General features: G+C 38.9%; 1 protein-coding gene across 1 annotated transcript in view; it reads right to left on the bottom strand.

Annotated features, from left to right (window-relative positions):
• The window catches only part of HACD4 (3-hydroxyacyl-CoA dehydratase 4), a 48,260-nt gene extending 40,997 nt beyond the window's left edge, over positions 1 to 7,263 (bottom strand). Inside the window, exons 1-3 of the mRNA XM_036734359.1 lie at positions 7,135 to 7,263; positions 3,401 to 3,504; positions 205 to 332 (exon numbers count right to left, since the gene is read on the bottom strand). Coding sequence (XP_036590254.1) covers positions 205 to 332; positions 3,401 to 3,497 — 225 coding nt within the window. The 5' untranslated portion in view covers positions 3,498 to 3,504; positions 7,135 to 7,263. The remainder of the gene's footprint in view (positions 1 to 204; positions 333 to 3,400; positions 3,505 to 7,134) is intronic.
• Between the last annotated feature and the right edge of the window lie 6,419 nt (positions 7,264 to 13,682).

The following is a 13,682-nucleotide window of genomic DNA, read 5'->3' as shown; positions in this document are numbered from 1 at the left end:
TTTCTTTGCTTCTCCAGGACTTAGCACAGTGTTGGGTATATAGTATGCACTTAATAAATGTTTGTTGATTTGACTTAATATGGAATTAATTCCAGTTAGCAGTGACTTAAGGTAATGATTGATTTTCCAACAATTGCAATAGCAGAAGTTCATAATCTGAAACAGATTTTCTCTAAATTCTCTAAAGATTGAATTAAAACATACCTGCAGAAACCTGGGCAAAAGCCGATCTGATTCAATCCCCACAAATATGTGCACCAGCTCCAAAAGGGAGAGGGACTGGCAAAGGCGCATCACAAGTCCAATAGCATAGAAAGTGTCTACCATGGAATCTGTCCCCAGAACGAAAAATATAGTTACTAAAAATTATAGAAAAACATAAAACATGATACTAAAACACAAATCTATAAACTTTTTGGAAAGCATTTTTACTGACTATTTTTCAAGTAAGATTGACTCCACGAGTCTCATTGTTGAAGAGAGGTATTCGGAAGCTCTTGAATTACAAGTTCCAACAGACCCTCTGGCAGATATTTCTTACATGTTGTAACAGTAGGCAGCGAAGTGGGACAGTAGATAGAGCACTGGGCCTCTAATCAATAAGGCTTGAGTTCAAACCCTGCCTCCAACACTTATTAGTTATATGACCTGGGCAAGTCACTTAACTCCTATGTGCCTCAGTTTCCCCATCAATACAGTGGGGATAATAATAGCACCCACCTTCTAGGGCTGTTATAGGATAAAATGAGATAATATTTGTGAAGTGTTTTGCAAACCTTAAAGTGCCACATAAACATTAGCTATAAGATTATTATAAATGTCAACAATTGTCATCACTATTATGACTTTAAACTATTATCATTTTACAGGGATGGAGAATATTTCAGAACTAAAATTCTTCATATTCAATACTCTTTGCGTTCAAAATTTTGAAACAACTTAAGAATCCCTGAAGAAAATAATGACTAGACAGCTTTGTGCACATGGCATTTCTTATTCTCCATTTTTACATTTTGTAAACAATAATTCTCATTTCTCTAAAGTATAGAAAGCATTTTCCCCCTAACGACTCTCTGAAGGGGCAGGATAAGTATGTTTATACATATTTTAAAGATGAGGAAACTGAGACCCAGAGATACCCCTTATCACTGACTAGGGCTCTCCCTGTTACTGTTGCTGTTTTAGCAGAAATGTGCACTATAAATGCTTATTTATAGAAAACTAAACAACCCCAAGATCATCATGGGGCTGTGAACTATGCCAGCATTTACCCTATGGAGCCCAAAATGAAGTTAAACTATTGTAGTCATTAAATTATCCATTTTTAAAGACCTGAAATGCTGCCAAAAACTAGTGTCTTTGCTTTCTAGGAAAGCCTATTTGTTAGCATTAATGGTTGAAGTGTGTTTGTGTAATTAGTCATCATAATACATCACTCACAAATAATGAATCATTTTTCCAGTGAGAATTTGCTACCAAGGACCAAACCAAGGCCTTAAGAGTGGGCAGCAAGTCTTTCAGAATCTGAGCGTATGAAGGGCGCTGCTTCTGGTTGCTTAACATATTTATACATAATTTTAGGAAATAAGTTAGATCTGAAAGATCTGGTTCATTAATGATGTGCCTGAGTATGCATAATTAATAATACGGAGTTAGAATTAAGTTCTCCAAAAAGAAATAAGAAATCATCCATAAGTCCAAAAAGTTAGCTTTTATTTTAATTTAGTTTCAAGCCCAAAAAAGAATGGTAAGATGTCAGATGAAGTAGAAAGAACCTGAAAGGAGAGTGGAGTACGAGTATTGTCTGTGCCATGGGCTATGTGGACAAATCACTTAAACTCTTCTTTCATCTGTAAAAAAGGGATACTATGACCTCTTAAGCTAGATCTGAGGTCCCCAAACTTATTTGGTCTACTGCTTCCTAAAAAAATTATTTAGTGCCCCCCTGGAAATCTACTTTCTTTAACCGTTTAACAGTTTAAAAAAAATGCTTCATTAAAAATTTTTAAAAAATGATGCAGCTTAAATTTAGTAATTGATTATAAATTTGTGAGGGTTTTTCGTGCATTGAAATTTTGGTGATGTAATATTTCGTCTATAACCATATGCTATTGTACTGTAAACATGTCATCACATGCACATATTCCTACATGCTAGACTTCCCAACAACGTGCAACATGCTTGCCTGCCAACACATGCTTGTTCAGACCTGTAGGGGGACTTGACCACTGTTCGGGTTATAACTTGCATTTCGTGTGTTTATTTGAAAAAGAATGTAATCGCTACAACTTTACAACTCTTGTTACACAACAGATGAAACATGTATGAACGGTTTTTTGAAATTTTCTTAGCTTCTTTCCTTATATTTCTACTGCCCCCTTATTTTTATTCAACTTCCCCCCCAATTGCACTACCATCCCCCACCCCGATCTTTCTAGTACTCCCAAGGGAGAGTGGGGGAACCTCTGATGATGCACTGCATTGGAATCAGGGAGATCTGAGGTCAAATCCTACTTTAGACGCTTAGTAATTGTATGTCCCTAGACAAGTCACTTAACCTCTCTCAGGCTCAGATTCCTCCTCTGCAAAATGGGGGTAATAACAGAATTGACCTTGCAGGGGTCTGAGATAACATGTATAAAGCGCCTTGTAAACCTTAAAGTGCTATGCAAATGTTAGCTACTGCTATCATTATTGTTGTTAAATGAAAGTATACAAAAAGCATTTTGTAAATGTAGTCATATAAATGTGAGCCATGAGTTATAACTCCTCTAGGCCCAGGATTCTTCATTTGTACAACGAAGATTTAAATGATTACTCCTTTCCCCTGTTCCCCCGTGGGGTTGGGACTGGATAATTTTTAAGGTCCCTTCTAATTCGGTCCATTAAAGGGCAGAAAGCCCCATATACGTTTTTAATAATAATAGCTAGCTAGCACTGATAGAGAATTTCCCATGTGCCTGGCACTGTGTCAAGCACTTTACAATTATTATCTCATTTGATCTCACAACAACCCTGGAAAGTAAGTTCTATTATTATTTTAATTTTATAGCTGAGGCAGAGGTTAAGCGGCTTGTCCAGGGTCACACGGCTCAGTAGGTGTCTGAGTCTGAATTTGAGCCAGGCCTTTCTGACCCCAGGCCCATCACTCTATCCACTGCCCTCTTAGGTGTCTTGATTTTATGCTGGCAGATTTCCCTGATCAAGAGGGAGACTCATAAAGGAGTTGGATTTGATGGACATTTTAAGGGCAAAACAAAAAAAAAGTTTGACTTTTGAGGAAAAGTGTAGTAATTGACAACATGCTCATGAAAGAAATTTAAGGATAAAAGGTAAGGAGGAGGACAGAAATGAAAAAAATGTGTGATATGAACATATGAAAAAAATCTGGAGAGCTTACCTTTCCCAAAAGAAAAAAATCTGACTGTCATATTTGTAAATATCCATGAGTGTCCACAGAACTGGATTAAATAATAAATGAAAAGGTAGGTGTTCATCCTATACCTGTGAACATAGAGAAATTTAATTAAAATTTTTATTTGGAAAAATATCCAAAAGATGGAGGAAAAGTCATAAGAGTGTGACCCTTTCAGATTTGAGTGGATCAATTTGCATCTTGTAAATGATCTAAAACTTTTGAGTAGGCTCTTTTTCACTGAGCAAAGGATATGACTTTGAGTAGCTCATTTTCATGTGAAAAGACCATTAAAACAGCTGAACTACGGGTAGAAATAATGAATTTAAGCCCTGGGTATAGAATGACTCTAACTTTTCCCATTCACTCATTTACATGGACTAATAGGAGAGCCTTAAAGTTCAAAAACTGGGTAATCTTGAACTCCAGACTAGGTTTGAAGTTCTATAGTCATTGCCTGGTTTGGCCTAGTCTGAGTGATGAAGATCTGGGAAATGTACTAACAAATCACCAAGAGTTAGGATTAGGTTATTCACTAGAAGGGCTGTTGAGTGAAAGTTAAGCCTAAAGGGCATTGTCTTAATGGGATTTCTTAGGTCTCTAGCTTCTTGCCTGGGAGATGAGAGGCCTTAGAACTAAGGGAGCAGAAACCTATCCTTGTTGCTTCTGAAAGAACAAAGCAATAGTCCAGTCAAGTATTGTAGCTGAAGCCAGAAGAAGAAGAGACTCATGAACAGCAATAGAAAGCCAGCCAGGGTTCTAGGAAGACTGCTTCCTTTTCCTTATGGGGACCAGAAAAATGTTTACTTTTATTTGTTTTAAATGCTTATTGTGTCTTTTCGAACAATGCTAACCACGGGCCTAAATGAGTCTGAACATACTAACTGGAAAATGAGAGCAATTCAGGGGGAAACATTCTCAGGGAAGAGAAAGATGGAAGCTAGCATGTAGCAAGTTAAGATTCTGACTGGGGGCTCAGAGCTAAAAAATTACAGGTCCTTTGATATAACTTTATTTATATCAGGGATCCTATATGATGAAAAGGTAAACATTTTTTTAAAATTATATGAGAATCTTACTTTTTTTTCCGAATAAAAAAAATCCATGAGTATTGATAGAACTAGATTATATACTAGATGAAAAGGTAGGTATTTATCCTATAATAGTGGTCAGTAGTAGAGTGAAGAAAGAGCAGATATAAGTGGCTGAAAAAGCCTGCTTGCCCCATCCCACAAATATTACAAAATAATTGTCCTAGAGGGATCATATTTGTTTTTGCCACTCAAAAAAAATACCATTCATTTGAAAAATAATTCTGAATCCACCTTTCACTTTGTTACTCCAAATTTCACACCACTTTTTGAAGGGATTCCTAACAGGTAGTACTACTACGTTGTTGCTGTTGTTATTCTTCCATTATTATTGCTGTGGTTGGTTATATGCATTCTTCATTCATTTCCTTTTTGTCTAAGGGAATTATGAAATTAGTCTCTTTTGAGCCACCATAGATCTCCTGAAGAAAGCTGTAATATGGGATAATGAAAACAGCAATGGGTTTGGAGTCAGATGACCTGGGTTTGATTCCTGGCTCTGGTACATACAACTTGTATCATTTTGGACAAGTCACTTATGCTCTCTGGGCCTCAGTTTTTCATCTGTAGAATGAGGGGGTTGGACTAAATGACCCCTAGGTACCTTCTAGTTCTAATTCTATGAGCCTATGCTTTTGTCCTTGCGGTTAATAGTAGTAGTAGCAGGAGTAATATTTCTTAACTACCTGCTAATAGCTTGAGCTTGTTTAAACACAAATATTCTAAGAACATTGCGACATTATTTCATAATCCTTGATAAATGTCTACTCTAGCAGTTCACTGAGAATTTGACAAAACAAAAACATTTTCTAAAGTTGTTACAACTAAACAGGGACATTAAGACTCATGCTATGAAGACTTGGCAAATAAATACCTGTTGGAACCATTCCTAGACTGGTAAGTATTGAGTCACATAAATAACTGACTGGTTTATAGCTATGATATGAGGACATGAAAGAAAATGCATACATACACTCTCAGACACAGTTGAGTGTTGTTAGATTTGTTGAATTACTTCTTTTCCTCTTTTTAAATCTTTTTTTCTTTTGCAATGGATTGCAGGGTAAAGGGATACATTCAGAAACAGATGTAGGGTAAAAAACAAAAGGTATTAATAAAAAAAAAAAGATAAATTGAATAAAGTCCCCAGATCTGCTCTTCGCTATCTGTGTGACCTTAGGTAAGTCACTGAATCATTTCTCATCTATATAATGAGAGGGTGAGCCTAGAAGGCTTCATAGGTCCTTTTCAGTTATGAATATATGATCCTATGAACTATTGATGGAAATAAAAAGGAGTTGTGATTAAGAACATCTTTAAACAGTGGAAAACACACTAACCATACATACACATACACATAAACTACATACACACACACATGGCTTTGGAATGTACTATGTTTTTTAAAATTTATTTTATTTTTATCTTTAGTGTATTTACTCTCCAGCATCAGCGGAGGGAGTTTTGATAAGACTGATGTGAAAACAATTTTTCATGTATTAGTCATATATAAACTGAGAAAGGTAGAAAGCCTAGAAATCTCTCCTTTCTTTCCCCCAAAACTCTAAAACACAAACAAAACACAGCCTGGAACTCAGGGTGTACCACAGGAACAACATGGTACAAGGAAAACTACCTGGATTTGGTATCAAATGACCTAGCTCTGTGATTCCTACCTGTATGACCTTGGCCCTGGCATTATCCTATTATTCCTCTCTGGGGCTCAGTTTCCTCATGTGTGAAATGAGAGGGTTAGATTAAATGGTCTCCATGGCCCCTTCCAGCTCTAAATCCATGATACTATGAGAAATATAGGTAATCAAGAATAGGCTATGGGATAGGAACAGTTAAGACATTTCTTATAGGAGTACAAAGTTAAATGGTGTGGTAGTAGTTATTGGGTGATAGTATAAACTGGGAGCTGTTATTCTGGACAACCCAACCAGGACTCCAGGTGAAAACAAGCGGTCTATAGGAAATTTAGCTTCAGAGAAGGTGTCTAGATATCTAGGGGCTCACTTGTGCCAAACCTTCGCCTGACCCTCTACAGATGACACAATGACTTAAGCCGAAAGGCCATTCTTTCTGAAAAATCTCACACTCTCTGCTTGGCCCCAGGAACAGTGTATTTTGTCAGAAGCCTCAACATTTCCTCACTCCCCCTCCCCCACCCATTCCCAGGACCACTACTTCCTCTAGCTTTCTTGGCGTGAAAGAACAGAAAGGCTGGAGAAAGCCCAACCTGGAGGATAATGAGAGATGGCGGGTTGGCGAAGGGTATGGATGATAGGTTTTGGAACTGTCAAGAGGCAGGAAGCATCTTGGCAACTTATCCTGATCCAAGATGCCAGTTAAAAGTCTGTGCTCTACGCCTGTTTTTGTCTGCTTCAGCTCACCCTTAGATTTCCTTCCTTTCTCTCATGCCATCTCTTTCCAAGCTATATTGCTCATGAGAAGGCTACCAACGATTTGGAGACTCCACAGAGGTGGCCTCCACTGTTTTAACCCAACTAGCTCAGCCCAGCCAGCTCCGCCCCACCCCTCCCTGTCCTGCCTTTTCTTGCCTTGCCCGGTCCTCTTTTCTCCTCCCCTTCTCCCCTACCCTCTCCCAAGCCCCCAAAGCCAGACCTGTTGCGCCGAGCACCAGGGAACTCTGCGGCAGCTCAGGGGCAAGCTGTCAAAGCCTCGGGTTCTGTTGGCCCGGCTCAGCCTTCCTCTGGGGAGCAGAGGAGTCCAGGGTAGGGGAAGAGGTGGAGCGTCTAGGGCTACTCCGTGACCCCGCCCCTGCCCTGGGGCGCCCAGCCTTTTCTCCTTTCGCCACTTGCCTTAGTTCCAGCCCCACCGGGAACCCTCTAGCAACTTGTGGCTGCCTTTAGTCTCGCTATTTTCCCCTCCTCCACGCCCTTTAGGGAAGGCCCTTTTCCTTTTCTTTCCGCGGCACCCCCGACTCCCCACCAGCCGGACTTTCAGCGCGGGTTTTGTGGAGGCTGGCATTCCCCCCTCCCTCCCCACTCTTCAGAGGAGGGAAGTTGGCTCTTTAGTTACTGTTTAATAACGTTTTAAGAAACCATCTGTAAAAGGACCTCTCTATGGACTAAATCTATGATACTATGATCCCATGTATGGGCCCCCTGGATCAGGGCATGAAATGGCTCCAAATCCCAAATCCCTCTTGCTCTGGGATTCACTAGGTTGTAAATGGTGATGTTGGAGAGTTATTTTCTCAGAAACTCGGCGCATTTTACAAGAACTGAGGATTTTTCTTGTGATGGATTAGCCCATCCCAAGTTCTTAAGTTGAGCAAGGTCCCAAACTCTTTGGAATCTGGGAAATCGTAAGGGCTCTGAGTTACAAAGGGTTGGGGGTGGAAAGCAGGTACCGGCTGAAGAACACCGGTTTCAGGGGCTTTAAAGTCATTTACTGTTTCTGACATGGGACGTTCCATTTCTCTGTCTCTGTCTCTGTCTCTCTCTTCTCTCTCTCTCTCTCTCTCTCTCTCTCTCTCTCTCTCTCTCTCTCTCTCTCTCTCTCTCTTCTCTCTCTTTGTGTGTGTGTGCGTGTGTGTGTGTGTGTGTGTGTCTGTCTGTCTGTCTTTCTCTGCACTGGTTTACTCCAGCCGGAGAAAGCATTCTCTCTTCAAGGTTGCCTTGAAGAATGTTTAGTTTCCTTCAAAGCATCAGGGTTGCTAGCATCGACGACTGGGAGAATTGGTGGTGCCCTAAATAGTAATAAGGAAAGTTCAGAAGAGGGGAGGGTTTGGGGGAACTGGGAGTTCTATTTTGGACGTGTTGAGGTTGTCTATGGGACATCTCCTTTCTGAGAGGCAGCTACAATAGATGATCTCTGAATCCTTGAGAACAGAACAGATCCCTAAGGGATGTGTAGAGGGTTTCAGAGGTTGTTCCAGATAAGTTCCTACCTGGAAGTGCCACCTCCTGCCTCCTTAGGCACACAGTAGGTGCTTAATAAATGCTTGTTCCCTTCCCCTTTCTTGTTTGGACTCCCCTAGGCTGTACCTTTGCCTGCTTCTACTTGCTGTGAGTCTGTCCTTCTACAAGGCACAACTTTACCACTTGCCACAATGAACTTTACTCAAGCCACAGAAAACCTGCCTGGACTCATTCCCACTCGTGATTCTGAACCCCTAGAGCTCCAGTCATTGTTCAGTGACAACTATTCCCCATTCCCTCACTGCATTTTTCCATACTCCCATTGTCCTCAACTCTAACCCTGCAATGTTTCACATTGGGTCTACTCATCCCTCCCACTGTGTTCTCTGGAATGCCTGCTCCAGTTAAAGTTGCTTTCATCTTAAGCCTTTCTTTTCCTACTCCCTTCATCTTCTGACCCTCATTGAGTTTCACTCCCTTCCACCCTCCTCCTTACCCCCCTTGTAGTGGAGGAGCTAGAATATTCATTGCTCACAGTTATTGCTTGTACCATCATAACTCAGTAACCCCTATTCCTTTGAGGTTCATTCGATTCATATTTATGAGCCAATCAGGACCCTGAAAGCTGTTATCTACCTGTCCACCATGGCATGATCCTACCTTCCTCAATGAGTTCAGAGCCTGGCTTACCATCTCTAGCTTAATCCCAACTCCTGCCCTCATACCAGGGGACTTTAACATGTATATTGATACTCTCTCAAGTGCTTAACTTGCTAGTTCCTCAGCTACTCACAGAAATGGTCTTTTCTTTGATCTGGCCATCAACCACAAATGTTCTACTTCCATTTTTTTTTTTAATTTTCAGTAACAGATGTGTTCCTGTTTTTTTAAATTTTTTTAAAATTTTTTTAAATTTATTTTTATTTTTAGTTTACAACAGACGGTTCTACATAAGTTTGAGTTCCAGATTTTCTCCCTTCCCTCCCCCCTCCCTCCCCAAGATGGCATGGAATCTCATATAACTACCACGAATGACTTCGCATTGAATTAATTTATACACTAGTCAAGTTGCGGAGAAGAATTACGACCGATGGAATGAATAATGAGAAAGAAGAAACAGAACCAAAAAAACCAAAAAAAACAACCCAAAAACAAAAACAAAAGAGAAGCAAAAAAGGCGAGCATGAAGTGTGCCTCAATCTGCATTCAAACTTCATAGTTCTTTCTCTGGATGTAGACAGCATTCTCCATCGTGAGTCCTTTGGAGTTGTGCCTGCACCTTGTGTTACCGAGAAGAGCAAAGTCTGTCAGGGTTGGTCCTCACGGAATCCATACATCTGTGGTTGTGTACAGTGTTCTCCTGGCTCTGCTCCGCTCACTCAGCATTATGTCGTGTAGGTTTTTCCAGGTTGTTATGAAGTCCGTATCATCCCCATTTCTTATGGCACAATAATATTCCATTACCTTCATATATCACAGCTTGTTCAGCCATTCCCCAATTGATGGGCATCCCTTTGATTTCCAATTCTTGGCTACCACAGAAAGAGCCGCTATAAATATCCTTGTACATATGGGTCCTTTTCCCGCTTGTGTGATTTCTTTGGGATACAACCCTAGAAGTGGTATTGCTGGGTCAAAGGGTACGAACATTTTTATAGCCCTTTGGGCATAGTTCCAAATTGCTCTCCAAAATGGCTGGATCAGCTCACAACTCCACCAGCAATGTAACAATGTTCCAATTTTCCCACATCCTTTCCAGCATTTATCATTTTCCTGTTTTGTTATTTTAGCCAATCTGACAGGAGAGATGTGGTATCTAAGAGTTGTTTTGATTTGCATTTCTCTAATCAATAGTGATTTAGAGCATTTTTTTCATATGCCTATAGATAGCTTTAATTTCTTCCTCTGAAAACTGCCTGTTCATATCCTTTGACCATTTCTCAATTGGGGAATGGCTTGTATTCCTATATATTTGGCTCAGTTCTCTGTGTATTTTAGAAATGAGGCCTTTATCAGAGATACTAGTTGTAAAGATTTTCTCCCAATTTTCTGCTTCCCTCCTAATTTTTGTTGCATTGGCTTTTTTTGTACAAAAACATTTCAATTTAACATAATCAAAATTATCCATTTTGCATTTTGTAAGGCTCTCTATCTCTTGTTGGATTAGGAATTATTTTGCCCAATTGTATGCCCATAAATATGACAACCTTAGAGATATGGATGAATATCTACAAAAACATAAACTGCCCAGGCTAACAGAAAAGGAAGTAAAATTTCTAAATAACCCCATCTCAGAAAAAGAAATTGAGCATGCCATCAATGAACTCCCTAGGAAAAAATCTCCAGGGCCAGATGGTTTTACATGTGAATTCTATCAAACATTTAAAGAACAACTAATTCCAATACTTTGTAGACTATTTGGGAAAATAGGTGAAGAAGGAGTCCTACCAAATTCTTTTTATGACACAAATATGGTACTAATATCCAAACCAGGTAGAGTCAAAACGGAGAAAGAAAATTATAGACCAATTTCCCTAATGAATATTGATGCAAAAATTTTAAATAAAATATTAGCAAAAAGACTGCATCAACTCATCACGAGAATAATACACTACAACCAGGTAGGATTTATTCCAGGAATGCAAGGCTGGTTCAATATTAGGAAAACGATTAGCATAATTGACCATATCAACAACAAAACTAGCAGAAACCATATGATCATCTCAATAGACGCAGAAAAAGCCTTTGACAAAGTACAACACCCATTTCTATTAAAAACACTAGAAAGCATAGGAATAAATGGAACTTTCCTTAAAATTATAAATAGCATCTACCTAAAACCATCAACAAGCATTATTTGTAGTGGGAATAAGCTAGATGCATTCCCAATAAGATCAGGGGTGAAACAAGGATGTCCATTATCACCCCTACTATTCAATTTGGTACTAGAAACATTAGCTATAGCAATAAGAGAAGAAAAAGAAATTGAAGGAATTAGATTAGGAAAAGAAGAAACTAAATTATCACTTTTTGCAGATGATATGATGATTTATTTAGAGAATCCTAGAGAATCAAGTAAAAAACTACTTGAAATAATAAACGACTTTAGCAAAGTTGCAGGATATAAAATAAATCCACATAAATCCTCAGCATTCCTATACATTACTGACAAAGCCCAACAGCAAGAGATAGAAAGAGAAATTCCATTCAAAGTTACTATAGACACTATAAAATATTTGGGAGTCTATTACAAACCCAGGGCCTATATGAACATAACTATGAAACACTTTTCACGCGAATAAAGTCAGATCTGAATAAATGGAAAAATATCAGTTGCTCATAGTTAGGCCGAGCTAATATAATAAAAATATCAGTTTTACCTAAATTAATCTATCTATTCAATGCCATACCAATGAAACTACCAAAAAATTATTTTACTGAGCTGGACAAAATTATAACAAAATTCATCTGGAAAAAGAAGAGGTCTAGAATATCTAGGGTATTAATGAAAAGACATGCTAGAGAAGGTGGCCTAGCCATACCAGATATTAAACTGTACTACAGAGCAGCAGTCATCAAAACTACCTGGTACTGGCTAAGAAACAGAGGTGTGGATCAGTGGAATAGGATAGGTATACAAGATGGAGAAGTCAACAACTATAGCAATCTACTCTTTGATAAACCCAAAGAGGCCAGCTTCTGGGCTAATAATTCACTATTTCACAAAAACTGTTGGGAAAATTGGAAAATGGTAGGACAGAAACAGGGCATAGACCAATATCTTACACCATACACCAAAATAAAGTCAAAATGGGTTCATGAATTAGGAGTAAAGGCTGATACTATAAATAATTTGGGAGAGCAAGGAATAGTTTACTTATCAGATTTATGGAAAAGAGTTCTACTTCCATTTTAAAAAATAAAATCTGGACAAAATCTGTATTTTCTCCCTTCTGCTCTCCCATCACTGTAAAGAAATTAAAGAGAAACAAAACCCTTGTAACAAATATGAATAGTCAAATAAAACTAATTCCCACATTATCCATGTCCCAAAAATATACATCTCTGCATCCCTGAATCTATCACATCTCTGCCAGGAGGTGAGTAGGATGTTTCATCATGATTCTTCTATCATTCCCACTCTCACTATCCTCAGTTTCTCTCTGTCTACTCCCTGCTTCCCTACTGCCTACAAACATGCCCATGTCTCCCCCATCTATAAAAATAATCCTCCCTTGATAGGTCTATCACTCCTAGATATTGTCCTGTAACTCTATTCTTTTTGTGGCTAAACTCCTTGAGAAGCCTGTCTACAAAGGTACCTCTTATCTTCCTTTTCTCGTTATTTACTTAACTCTCTGTAGTCTATCTTCCTATCCCATTATCAACTGAAATTACTCTCCAAGGTTACCAATGATCTCTTAATTGTCAAATCTAGTGCCCTTTTCTGTACTCATCTTTCTTGATTTCTCTTGCAGCTGTTGACACTGATGATCATACAGGCCCTTTTTTCTTCTATTTTGCTTCGTGATCTCATTAGCTCCCATGTAGATGCCTCTCAGATCTATTCATTTAGCCCTAAACTATCTCATGACCTCCAGTCTTGCATTTCAAGCTGCCTAGTGGATATCTTAAACTGAATATCGATAGACATCTTAAAATCAACATTTCCAAAACAGAATTCATTATCATCTCCCCCAAACCCTCCCCTCTTCTCAACTTGTGGAGCAAAAAGCCTGCAGGAACATTTATGGCCTTAGGTTTCTATATACAAATGCACAAAATATGAATACTAAACATTGTAAGCTGCATCTCCTAATATAAAGAAACAAATCTGACCATGGGTATCATGGAAACTTGGTTGGTTGGGACTCCTTCATCAAGGAACACTTAATAAGCACTCTTAGATGTGTCCCCCAGAAACTGGAAGTGTGTGTTTCTCTCTCAAAGTAGAAGTGAAAAATGTCTCTTCTCTCCAAAATTCCTACAGCAACTCAGCTCCTCATGCAGTCATATAGAGTCACACTGTCATTCTTTCTACCAACAAATAGAGTGTCATACAAAATGTTCCAGGCTTGAAACCTGAGTTAAAAAAGAAACAAAGAACCCCTGCTGTCCTTAGATTCCCACTTGCTTCAACTCTTTTTTGAGCTTTAGCATTTGCAATACCGCTCTTATGGGGTCAAAATTTTGCATTTAGCATTCATTCTCTGTCACCTGCTTTTACTTCCATCTTTTGTACAGGATTTCTTCAAATCTAAATTGTTTGATCAGTTTTATGTATAG

The sequence above is a fragment of the Trichosurus vulpecula genome, chromosome 1 (genome assembly GCF_011100635.1).
Source record: "Trichosurus vulpecula isolate mTriVul1 chromosome 1, mTriVul1.pri, whole genome shotgun sequence".
NCBI lineage: Eukaryota > Metazoa > Chordata > Mammalia > Diprotodontia > Phalangeridae > Trichosurus > Trichosurus vulpecula.
The sequence above is the reverse complement of the archived record's forward strand: the minus strand, read 5'-3'. Positions and strand labels throughout refer to the sequence as shown.